The following is a 13,113-nucleotide window of genomic DNA, read 5'->3' as shown; positions in this document are numbered from 1 at the left end:
ACATTATTTATTACTTCCTTTATATTAGTTTCGTTTGTTTTTCCATGCAAAATTGGAGAATCTAGCAAACTGTTTTTGAGTAATTTCCCCTCTAGAAACTTGGAACACACATCGGAACCCGATGAGAATTTAACGTGAGAGAAAAAAAGCTTTGCTAAGTGGTCCAGGGATCCTGCAAGTTCTTAAAAACATCCCAACTTTTGAGTTTTGAGGCACTCAGAGATCTGAAACTTTGAACATAGCTTCGGTTTTTATTACATTGAAATATTTAGGATATACGAGTTTTGTAGATGGGCAGGGATCGAAATATTTACAGGTATTAAAAAGTTCGTTTAGAATTGTGTAATCTTGCGATCGATTTTCAAGTAACTACCCATTGAGCTAGAAACATTAAACATAGTTGAGGTCACCTTGACAATGCGACAAATAAGAAGATAAAAAATGTTTAAGTACTTCCTTTATATAAATGGACAAGAAGAAACGAAAAATGTTTCTTTAAACAAAGACATGATATTGTTGAACTTTGATATTTAAACTTTAACATAACCACTGTAAAAATTTTAAGAGAAACAAAGTTCGGAAATGTGTGTTCAGCAAGAGATGCCTTATGCTCTATTTATATAAAGCAAGTACTTAAAAACTGTGTATCTTCTTTTTATTTATTGTCTATTTTGAGGTCAGTAATTCGACATGAAGGTATCGCTTAAAGCGTTTATCGTATATATAGATAATATAGAATATTTTTTGTTTCGTACATGCGTACTTCTAAATACTTATATTTTTCTTAACTTAATATTGTAACGAATCTGAGGAAATTCCGCTTATCTTACACCTTCTGCTAACGTTCGTATCGCTAAACTGTTGAATAAATAACTCCAATATTCAATAATGCAAAATGGTTTTTATTACACTACTTCACAATAACACTTATACTTCGCAACCAATAGCGTGCTTAAATCAAACTGATTCTGATTACTCAGCTTTAACTCCTAACCAGCTATAAACTACAGATGCACGTTTATAGCTTCTCATATGCGCGCGTATATGTGAGTGATACTTACACAAATGATTGCCTACTTCTGTGAGCATCTCTCCGCTGCTGGCATGTACATATGTGTAGACATAATGATTGATTTGTTTATGTACACACAAGTCACTGCTTAGTATCGACTTAGAAATGATAGTATCCCTTAGTGTTGCTAATATTCATCACAATATTAAGAATTCATGAGCTTAACACCGGCTTATAATAATTGAATATTCAATTATTATGTTTTTCTAAGAGAAACTGAAAAGAAAGAAAAGAAAGAAAGAAACATTTACTGGCATATTGCGATGGTACCATTTCGAAAACCACCACGAATTCATCATCAGGCAATTTCGTAATGTTATCAAAGGTTTCACCTAGATTCGAACCGCAAATCACACGATGAAACTGCAGTTGCCTTAACCACCTGTGTTAGGCTCATGAATTCTTAATAATAAGTATAAATTGAACACACCATTAAAACAAACAAACTTAACTTATGTGGAATACATTTGCTTATCAGTTTCGAGAACTTATTTGTTCTTAACAACTCCATTCGCCCCAAACACTCCGTTCATTGATTCACTGTTCGACCGCAAATTTTCTTCCGCTACATTCACTTTTAGTCATATATAATTTTATATATCGCGTTTAATGTAGTATTTGTATTGTGAGCATGTATTTGTTCAAGTGTTCGAATTTGTTTTGCATTTTGAGAATACAAAGTAATAAATTCGACGTTCCGTGCTCGAGAAGAAAATTAAAATAGCTACATATAAGCGTGTGAGACTGCTAAGCTGCAGCCTAAGCTCCTTTGAAACGTACTCTGCAATACTTCCCATCTGCGCGTAGAACCAATTTTTTTAGGAATCAATTTCCCAAGGTTAAGCGTATTTGTGGATTTTATATGCAAATAGAAGGAAGATTTGTTGGTCAAGGCAAAGTTTGGCTTTGTGTAATGATATGTCTCTAATCATTTGTCACTAAATCATTTGTTGTCGAGGCTTACCCAAACGACCTTCACTGCCATTTACGAGAGATTGTGTTCATCCAGCCTTTGTAGAGTTAGACCAGGAGCCACTTGTTTAAAAATACCTTGCTATTAGTCAATATAGCTGCGCCGCTTATGTACTCCCGTAATCTCGCACGTATCCTGACTAGACGAAAATCGCTGTAACAACTATCAGGAAAGTTTCAGACATTGAGCAATAGAGAGAACTCACCGCCTAGCAACTAACTTTCATTGTAAGTATTTCTGCTTCTAACATTAGCATTGTGTTCTATACGAAAGTATAAATATATGCAGGCAAAGGGAATTGGGAAAAAGTTTTACAACAAGACGTGGATTAGGGCGCGTCTGTTTTTCAACATATCAGCAGGAGTTCAGAGGTTTGTTTTGTATACTAGGCTTAGATTTAAAAATCATGTAATAACCTTTCAGAGAGTCATTGGTCTTTATGTTCTGGAACAGAGTGTGCTCGCCATGGTAGGGTCTTTGAACCAAAGTTGTTTGCAATTAGACCAGAGTAGAACGATGAGATTATCACAGTTTGCTGGGGTCTATTATATACACCGTGGTGTGATGGGAGCGTGCTCCGCCTACCACACCTTATGCGGTTCACACCCCGGGCAAAGCAACATCAAAATTTTAGAAATAAGTTTTTTCAATTAGAAGAAAATTTTTCTAAGCGGTGTCGCCCCTCGGCAGTGTTTGGCAAGCGCTCCGAGTGTATTTCTGCCATGAAAAGCTCTCAGTGAAAACTCATCTGCCTGGCAGATGCCGTTCGGAGTCGGCATAAAACATGTAGGTCCGGTCCGGCCAATTTGTAGGGAAAATCAAGAGGAGCACGGCGCAAATTGGAAGAGAAGCTCGGCTATGCAGAATATGCTGCTAAATTTGGGGATTCTGTCCCATAATGCCCCCTGGCGATGATCTCTCCCATAGCACCTCAGCATGCACATGAATTACCAACTCAAATGCAATCGCCTGGTATTATACTTCCTTAGAATTTTGACTGACGAATTTTATGTATGCGGCCATCTACTAAAAAAGCGTAACTCGTATTAAAATAAGTATGATATTTCGGCTTATTAACAGAAATCAGCTTAGAGGTCCACCAAAATTGTTTTTTAATAACATTAGCGCCAAATGGCTCTAACAAAATATTGTGGGCCACAATGTAAGATTATAGGTAAATTCCTCACATTTATCTCAACTCGAGTTAGATTATTTTAATAAATTTGCACATACATGCTAAGTTTGAGACTGCGCTTTCTAAGGAATTTTATAGATAATTTAAAGCATTTTGCACGTATCTAAAAAGTATTTAAAACTCTTATCAATTTGTATTTTAAAACTCTTATCAATTTATGGTATTATGGGAGTTATGTTTACACTCAATTTTTTTCAATTCATTAATGTTCATAACTAATTATTACAACTATAAGTCCGCACCCGTTGTATGGATTTATAAAACCTCATTTACTTTGTCGTTTAAATATCGTCACCGACATGTCGCTAAAACGGTCTTCCTCAAAACTTCCTTGTGGAAATTCGATATCAACAAAATCGTCAAAAGAATTGCGCGCTGTTGTGCTGCCACTTGGCTCGGTTGTGACCACCGTTGATAGTGTGCCCTGAAAGCGAATTTGTGCACAGTTCATATATTTTCATCCATATTATATTTTTGCTACACACCTGCTCATGCGGCTTAAGCTGACCTCTGCTGTTGCATATTTTCCAATAACTACCCGACTCTAAGTCACCGTCCATCTCCATGTCTTCATCGTCGCGCGAACAGCAACAGCCACCACCGAATATACGTCGCATTTTTCCACTATCTTGCGTAAAAGGGTTTTGCTTCGTTTTAGTCGTCTTAGTTGTTTAGACCTCTTGTGTGGTAGAAATACTTTTCGGTTCCTTGATAAGTGATACTACCGCATTATCCTATCAGCTCAACCTTTTGCTGGTAGGAAATGTCCATTGCGTGATGATTTTTGCGCAAATGTTAAAGCGTTCAAGTCAGTCGCTCACTTTCCGTACACGTTCGCCGTATCTCCATTGGCCATGCTCTTGGCTTATCAACGCACACACAAACAATTGTAATATGTACTTTGCCATTAGCGTCACTAAAGATTGGCAATCGTGTTTGGCTATATCGATCCGATCGACAAATGTTTTTCAATTGCTATGCAACTCAAGCGTTCAATAAACCAAAACAGCTGCACATCGCGTGAGTCCATCAGCGTTTGTTGATTTACTTTGATTGGTTTGGAAGTGACGTCATCTCGTCTATTATTGCCAGCTGATTTCTATTGACTGATTGGTTTTATTTTGTACTTTTCACTCTATTGCAGATCAATAATGGGCACCGTTATTCCAAGGAAGAACTCGTCAGTGTGCTCCAAAATGCTATTGTGCCCGAACATCTTATGCCGCTCTATTGGCGCTGCGAAAAGAATTACGTAACATTTTTTGTTGACGATCACCGAGTTGCTGAACGTCTGGATGGTCTCGATCGCTCTTTACAAATGCCGGATGGTTTCCGGCCGTATCTGCGCATACGTTCTGCTTGTCCCATGACACCCATCAATGATCAATTAAAGGGCCGCATGCAAGTTGTAATGGCTAAACGTTATAATGCACAAACTAAAGCCCTCGATATGTCGAGTTTTCATACAGATCCCGATTTTAAAGGCATATTTTGTGGCATTTTTCGTACGCCCGTCATGGCAGCTGCCATCGAAATAATGGAAAAGAATATACCAGAATTAGTTGCACTAAATTTAAATAACAATAACATATCATCCATGGAAGCGTTCAAAAATGCTCACACACGCCTGCCGAATCTGCGCATTCTCTACTTGGCTGACAACAGGGTAAGTACTTGCGCCCAATATCACTTTGTATTAAAGGTATAATGCATACCATTATCCACCCTCCATTGCAGATACCCACCGCAACACATTTAATCGCTCTGCGTCATGTGCCGTTCGTTGAACTGGTTTTAAAAAATAATGGACTTTGCGGTCGCTACAAAGATCACACACAATACGTCAGGTATCAAATATTGATTTTCTAACTTGGGCAACTTAGTGCTAACCCGCTGAGACTGGGTGCAACGCATGAATATGTCCTAAAAAGCCCTTAAATGGATGGTAGTGTTGTGGCTTTAAGGTGTAGCGCATTTGGAGTTGACCGCTATGCTTCACAAGCTGCTGTAGCACGTTTTAACATAGACCAGGAAAAGCGCTATTAGGCTGATGATGCTAGTGTTCAACGTCCGCGCGTGTGGCTCGTCCGATAGATTCTGACATTTATTTGCATGCTACATGCAAATATTATTGATATTTCTTTCATCATTTATTATGCTTTGGAAAATAGTTTTATTATTTTGTAATAAAGTAAAGAAAATAATGTAAAGCGATGATGAAGTTTTGAAGGTTAAATAATGTAGGCGCTATCAAATACCTTTTCATAAACATGTTTTTAACCTCTCGATTGCTTTGTATTTAACAAATGCATTTCCGCTGCAAAACTCCATCAACGTTCATCCAACAATTTCTTGTTATTGAGCTAAAAAGCAAAAAGGAAAATTTTAAGAATGTAACAAAATTACAAAAGTTTGGCTTAGAGTGAAACCCTGCTTATTCAAAAAATCACAGGACAGATAAAAAAAACTATTTAAATTTGTTACAATTAAGAGTTTGGAAAAACAACAATACACACCTAATTTGTTGCGATTCCAGTAACGAAATGAAGTAAATGTTTTTCTTGATTGACTCAGCATATTCTGCTCTATCAAACGGCATGAAAATGTCACTATTTTTAATGAATTTGGAAGGTTGCGCTTTAAGCTGACGTGAAGGAATGATTGGTTTGAATTTTTTGTTAAAAGCAAATTCAAAGGATCATAATTGCCTTTTAGAAAGCAACTGCGAAATGGAGCAAATGTATTATTCAAGCTGTTGCCAAAAGAAGCTGAATTTGTGGCTCATTTGCAGCTAAGCGATGCTCAGACAAAAAAAAAAAGATTTTATAGCAAAATAAAAGACGAAAAAATTAGAAAACAAAATATAAAATAAATGTTGAAAAAAAATGCTAACATCAAATTCACAGAGCAGCAATAAATTGCTCTTTGTTAAAACCTTGCAGCTATGCTATTTGGCATCAATTAAATTAGTTTGAATTTTTTGGAGATTTCCTTTGAACTATTAATAAACTTCAATACGTTGAAGTATTAAAACAAAACAAAAAACTAATTTAAATGTACACATATAAAATTAAATGATGACGTTGTAAAAGCGATGTATGCTTCTAGTTTACCTCATTTTATAGAACGATTACTAGCCTTTGCTGCACTGCATTGGAAAACTACTACACATTTGTATGTGTGTCAGAGACGTCGATACGATTGGTGAAGGAGTGCGCGTGTGCAATGCCAGCGAGCTATTGTTAAGTTCTGAGGTCAAAGAAACGCATGTATTTGAAAGTACCAAAAGGCCAATTAAAGGCTATAAACTGCAAAAGGTTTCATACATAAAATGGTGTAACTTTGGTGCACAATTGCTGGGTGTAAGCCTACAATAACGCCAGACGAAGCCTAATGCTTGAAACTGAATAACCAAAACCAAACTCACATGACTCTAAAAAAAAAAATAATACGATATAATACAAACGGATTTATAACCAAATGAAGAAAGTTTCCATAAAACTCAGCAGAAACTAACGGTTTAAAGTAGCGATGGCGTTTGGCCGAAAAGCATTTATTGCGGCTCAGTTTATAAAAAGTAAAAAAAAAAAAAAGAAGAAGAAAGAAAAGAAGAAAAAAAGCGAAAGATAAAAGCAATTTATATGCTGGCTTAAAAAATATATATATCGCCTCAAACTCTAAGCATCGCATAGCCCTTTTCATTTCTAAAATAAAACCGTGTTGATGATATATTTATTACGACATTTTCATATATTGCAATGCTTGTTTATACATTTGCTTCTCAACATAAAATTTACATTTGTTTGCACTGCAAGGAATCCTTTGAGTTTACTTCTTCCAATAAATAAAATATAAAATTTACTTTAAACATTTGCTCTTGCTCTTCCTTTTTGCTTTTTTATTTGCCATTGAATTGTATATTCTGTTATATTTCAAAATCTCAATTTTAATCCAAACATTCCATCAAATCTACGTTCATTCTCAGGGAAATCCAACGTAAATTCCCGAAGTTGCGCAAACTGGTAATAATGTTTCCATTTTCAATATTCATTTAGCTCATGATTTATTCAACATTTCTTCTCGTTTTGTAGGATGGCGAAGAGTTAACACCGATGATACATTTTGATGTGAGTGAGGAAGTGCCAGTCATGCCTCAGGCGAAAGCATCGTTCCTTTGCGATCCAAATGGCACTGAAATTATACGTCAATTCTTGGAACAGTACTTTTTGATATTCGATTCTGATAATCGGCAACCGTTGCTTGATGCCTATCACGATCAGGCAATGTTGTCGTTGATGGTGCCACCAGCTAGCCAAGTCGGCCGGTAATTTGCTTGAGACAATGCTGCGTTATATGCACCTTATTACTTTCTGTTTTAATATTTTTTATTAGACTCGAAAAGTATTGGCGCTACAATCGGAATTTGCTACGCCAAAATGTTGATGATAACATTAAATTGCGTCTTTTACGTTACGGTCGTCTTGCTGTAGTATCAATGCTTGCCGAGCTGCCAAAAACCAAGCATTATCCACGTTCATTCAGCGTCGATTTAACTTTGTTTACAGTAAGCTTTTATTGCAATTTTACCACTCGTTAAAAAAACTGACGTCTGATAATTGATTTTAGGCGAAAATGATCGTTTTGACTGTAGCTGGTTTATTCAAAGATATTGATGAGGATATCGAGGAGTTGCGCCATTTCCAAAGAGAATACATTATAGTTCCCGCTGGTAGTGGCTTTTGTATTCGCAACGAAATGGTGATGATCACAGTTGCAAGCCAGCCACAAATGCGATTCTTTAAGAAAACAATCGAGCCTGCAAACAATGTGCAGCTCAACAATGCACCGACATCACACAGCCCGGGGCTATCTGCTAACCTACAAAATCGATTACAAGTCAGCCAGCCTAGCGTAAGTATATTTTAATGTTTCTCCTATGAATCGCATCTTAATTTATTTGTTATGGTTGTGATTACAGACTTCGGCGGTAGCCGCGGCACATCTGCAACAACCTCAAGTAGGCGTTGATGAGGCCATCAAAATACAAATGGTTCAAACGCTAAGCGCACAAAGTGGCATGAACATTGAATGGAGCAAGAAGTAAATAAGCACATAATATAATAGTTTTTAAAGGTGTTCAACTAAATAAAATTTTTGTTGTGCAGATGCTTGGAGGAGACAAATTGGGATTACAATCATGCTGCATTCGTATTTGATAAGCTCCATAAAGAAAATAAAATACCACCCGAAGCTTTCATAAAATAGGCGAGAACACAGCTTGCACTTATCCCGGAAGATCTTTTAGTCATATTTTAACATTACACACCCGGCATGCCACAGGTGCTCGTGCTTATCCCAAGCAAACGTGGAAAATAATATAATTAAAAAATTTTGTACTGTTCAGTTAAAATTTTTAGAACATTAAATATTTAATAGTGCTAATCGAAAATCAAAAATATTTAAATTAAGCGAGTTTAGAGCACTGAAGTAAGCATGATTTTGATTTTTTTTTTTTTTTTGTCGGAGTGAATACATGGTGTTCAGTTTCCTTACCAAGTCTTAATTCATAAATGTTTGTCTGAGGTTAATATGCAATGTATTAACCCGTATGAATGAATTTTTATGAATGTGTCAACGCAATTACCAAGTTTAATTTAGCGGCAACAAATAAATATGTATGTAACCAAATAAGAAGAAAATAGTTAACAGTAATTATGATTTGCTTAGAATTCTTCATCTTTTAGAAACTAATGTACATAAATATATTTAATTGCAATTTATATCATTATATACCTATGTATGTACATTGACGTGTGTAGCATATGCTGCCAAGTAAAAAATATCACTGAAATAGAAAGATACTTCTGTACATATTTAAATAATCTTGATACGATTTTATTATTAGAGCAAAAGCAACCACTTCATTCAACTGGCATTTGTATTAAGGAGAACTCTGAAATGTTTTGGACCTTAAGGATTGTAGCCTGCTCACTACTAGCTCCACAACAAGCTGCCTTTCGAAACGACATATTCCACTTAACTATAATCTTTGCAGTCACCTCTGAAGAAGAAGCCCTCTACTTTCTTCAGCATATCCATTTAATGCTAACACAGCTTATAACCTGATACATTTATCTATAGTTATTCGGAAGGGAAGTTCTGTCTTGTTGTTGCTGTTGTGTTAACAGTGCTTCGCCACATTCAATCGTTGTCTATTGCGTGTGTTTTCCCCAAGATAAACTAACGCCAGACCCAGAAATATTGGGCCATCGATCTCTAATAGCCTTCACAAGTTGTTACACGAAAAAAGTTCATTCATCACTCAAAGAACTATTTAAAAACAAGTAAGGAAGTCTAAGTTCGGGTGAAACCGAACATTACATACCCAGCTGTACACTTGAAATGCTGTTGTTGTTTGTTTTGTGTGCTTAATAGTGTTACAAGACTGCGCAATAATACATATACATATGGTTCTATTCTGAACTAATTTTCGTTTAAAAGGAGCAAAAAGGATGCAGAGGCTAACACCAATGACCTTGAGCGGGTAAAAATGCAGTTTTCCTTCAGATATGGGGAATTCCCTATTGTTTATTTTTCAATAAAGATATAACAGAAGAATAAAAATACGATTGGTACAAAACTATTTTTCGCTAAAATTTGACTTATTATTTTTGCCTACGACCCTTTTTAAAGTCATTTATATAAAAGTGGGCGTGGTCCTAAACCAATCTTATCCACTTTTACTAGAAATGATTCCTGCTATAGGGAAAATTTGTGTACCCAATTTTATTACGATCCATTAATTGTTCTTCCAGTTATGGCTCCCGAAACATAGAAAATTAAAAAAAAAAAGAAAATTGCTTAGTCATAAAAGGGCGGTGCTACGTCCCTTTTTTTAAATTTGCAATTTTTCTTATTTATGGTTATAAATCCACTTGGGGAATGAAATACCATTGATACAAAGCTCTTTTTTGCAAAGATACAGCTTATTTTATTCGTTCACGACCCTTTTAAAAATCTTTTATATAAAAGTGGGCATGGTCCTTAACCGATTTCGTGGTTCTAAACCGAATTTTGTTACGATAGGTTTAACGATTTTCGATTTATGATTAATAATATTTGTAAAATTGATTTTAGATGCCACGCCTATTTTAAAAAATGTTTTCAAATTTTTATCAATAGTCTCAATATCAGTCCACACGTCAAATTTCAACATTCTAGGTGTATTATTTACTAAATAATCAGGTTTTTTGTGTTTTCCAAAATGTTATATAAAAAAGTGGGCGTGGTTATCATTCAATTTCGCTCATTTTCAATACCAATCTATTCTGGGTCCAGATAAGCTCGTGTATCAAATTTGGTGCAGATAACTCAATATTTACTCAAAATATCGTGTTAACGGACAGACGGACATGACTCAATCAAATTTTTTTTTCGATACCGATGATTTTGATATATTGAAGTCTATATCTATCTCGATTCCTTTATATCTGTACAACCAACCGTTATCCAATCAATGTTATAATACCCTACTTGTAGTACAGCTGGTATAATAACCGGTATCTTTTATTCGTCAGTCTAATAAATGTTGCCTATACTTCCTTATACTCAGCGATGTAAGATCTAAGGCTGAGTAACACAGCAATGTGCTGTGTTATTGTGTTAACACACAGTAATGTGCGGCACGCACACGCACACTTATCGATTAATTTATAACACAATGGCACACTCGATGGCACAAAGCTGACTGTGCAATGCCGCTCAAACTGGTAAATGCTCATAACACAGTAACACGCTCTATAGCATAGAGAATGACACTCAGATCGTAAGTGCACATACATAGATAGTCCATTGTGCTTGTGTGTTGATTGTATTGCTTTCCAATGACACTTCACTCAAAACATATTTATACACATGATACAAATATTACAAGATAAAACCGGTGAGAGGATAATGACATTTAAAAAGATTTTAATATTCTCACTGCGCTCTCAAAATTTTTATTTTATTTTAATTTTTTCATAAAAAAATGGTGTCCACAGGGGCACTTACTATCCTCTTGACCAGATGATATGACTTTGAAAAATTGGAGTATGAAAGAAGATAAATGTTGCCATGATTTACTCTTCTAAATGGCGTCAAACGTGGCGTTAGAGGTAAGTAACACAGTACTGTGCTCTGATATTGTGCCTACACTCATATCGACTTTCGATAATCAGTTATAACACAATTGTGTCAACACAATGTGTTAACACTGCAAAGTGTGCCTGTGCTACTGTGTTAACACTCAAAAAATAGTGTCATTACCCACCACTAGTAAGATCATCCAATGTCTTCGCTAAAGAAAATTCGCTTTCCGACCCAAGGCAGGGAAGTGATGCCATATGATAGAATTTCTCCGCGTATAATTTAGAACCCTGACGTCTGGCAATACTGTAAATAACCCTGACGCACCACAGGCCAACTGTGAAGAGGAACCCAACATTCAAATTACTTGAACGCAAGCATACTTATCGCTTCCCAACCAAGTCGGTTCTATGTACCGGAGCGACTCGGGATTTTTCCCGACCAAGGACTGTCATTTCAGTGTGACCCCATCTAATTTGTTTCGTCCCTCCCACAAATTGTCATCCTCCCAGCAGCTCCTTGCAGCAGGACTGCTCCATATTCTCTTACTCCGGGAAGGCATCGAATCCAATCCGGGTCCGTCTCCTGACCCCGGTCCTGAGAAATGGTTTTGCTGCATCTGCCGGAAAATAATCTTTTTAGGACGGTCATACTCTGTTCAGTGTGTCTCGTGCAAGGGATGGTTGCATCGGACAGGTTGTTCTGGGCTTGATCCCAAAACCCGAAGTCCACGTAACTTTTATAAATCTTTTGTGGCTCCTTGCTGTTCACGCCCAAGGGCGTCCCGTAGTCTACGTCTAAGCGCCCCCCCCCCCCACTACCTTCCAGCAGCCCCGCTGCTGAGAAAGCCACAACAAGTACCCGCTGCTGCTCGCGCCCCACGGCGCCAACAACTCAAACAGCTGCTACCACTCATAACTACAATCTTCGTTGTAGAGTCGGAAGCAATGCTGAGCAACAGCCCCTGCCTCCGTCTTCTCCCCCCCTCTTTTCCGGCAGCAATCGTGTAGGTCAGGGAAACAGACTCTTAGTCCCTACCTCCGTTTGCACCGTTTGCCAGCACAGAATATATATGTTTGCGACATCCGCCCAATGCAGCTGCTGCCTTGGGTGGTGCCACTTCCCTAGATGGTCTGGTCTCCACGACGGCAACCCCCCGACGGGTTTTATCGCGCCATGTTGCCAGGTCGCAAACCCAAATCATCCGGGTACCCCAATGCTTGCCCAAGGACGCCCAGTCCTAGGGCCACAACAGCAATTGCGTCCTGGCCTTCCCGAACCCAGGCGTAGTCACCCGTCACTTACCCCCAGAGTGGCGACGTCTCCCCTTATGCACTTCAGAATTCTGCAGTTAAACTGTAATGGACTAACTGGGAAGATTACGGAGATAGTCGATTTCATGAAGCGGCACAACATCCGCATTGCTGCAATTCAAGAGACTAAGGTCACAGCAAGATCTGCATTGCAGACCTGCTCTGGGTATAACGTCCACAGGAAAGACCGCGAGAGCGGAAATGGAGGCGGCCTCGCGTTTATCATACACCACTCTGTGCAATATTGTATATTTGATCCTGGCATCGACCGCAGGGACAATGTCTTAGAACGTCAAGGCCTATCTGTCCGGTCAGGCGATGTAAACCTAGAAATCATCAACATCTACATCCCTCCTGCCACCTGTTGCCCCAGTGGATACCGCCCTAATATCGCTGGCAACAATCGCATTATCCTAGGCGATTTCAATGCCCA

At 37.6% G+C, this 13,113-nt stretch overlaps 1 protein-coding gene and 1 long non-coding RNA gene across 2 annotated transcripts in view; one reads left to right on the top strand and one right to left on the bottom strand.

Annotated features, from left to right (window-relative positions):
• The window catches only part of sbr (small bristles), a 33,880-nt gene extending 24,772 nt beyond the window's left edge, over nt 1-9,108 (top strand). Inside the window, exons 4-11 of the mRNA XM_067779405.1 lie at nt 4,385-4,906; nt 4,978-5,087; nt 7,226-7,262; nt 7,332-7,564; nt 7,633-7,804; nt 7,867-8,151; nt 8,219-8,340; nt 8,406-9,108. Of these exons, the coding sequence (XP_067635506.1) occupies nt 4,385-4,906; nt 4,978-5,087; nt 7,226-7,262; nt 7,332-7,564; nt 7,633-7,804; nt 7,867-8,151; nt 8,219-8,340; nt 8,406-8,505 (1,581 nt within the window). The 3' untranslated portion in view covers nt 8,506-9,108. The remainder of the gene's footprint in view (nt 1-4,384; nt 4,907-4,977; nt 5,088-7,225; nt 7,263-7,331; nt 7,565-7,632; nt 7,805-7,866; nt 8,152-8,218; nt 8,341-8,405) is intronic.
• On the bottom strand, nt 3,341-6,190 carry LOC137248480 (uncharacterized). The gene is made up of 2 exons (XR_010952174.1): nt 3,726-6,190; nt 3,341-3,664 (listed from the first exon to the last, which is right to left on the bottom strand). It is a non-coding gene; the product is annotated as an uncharacterized lncRNA (long non-coding RNA).
• Nucleotides 9,109-13,113: the final 4,005 nt, after the last annotated feature.

Source organism: Eurosta solidaginis, chromosome 4, assembly GCF_040869045.1.
Source record: "Eurosta solidaginis isolate ZX-2024a chromosome 4, ASM4086904v1, whole genome shotgun sequence".
In the NCBI taxonomy this organism is placed as follows: Eukaryota; Metazoa; Arthropoda; class Insecta; order Diptera; family Tephritidae; genus Eurosta; species Eurosta solidaginis.
This window is presented reverse-complemented; position numbering and strand designations above follow the sequence as displayed.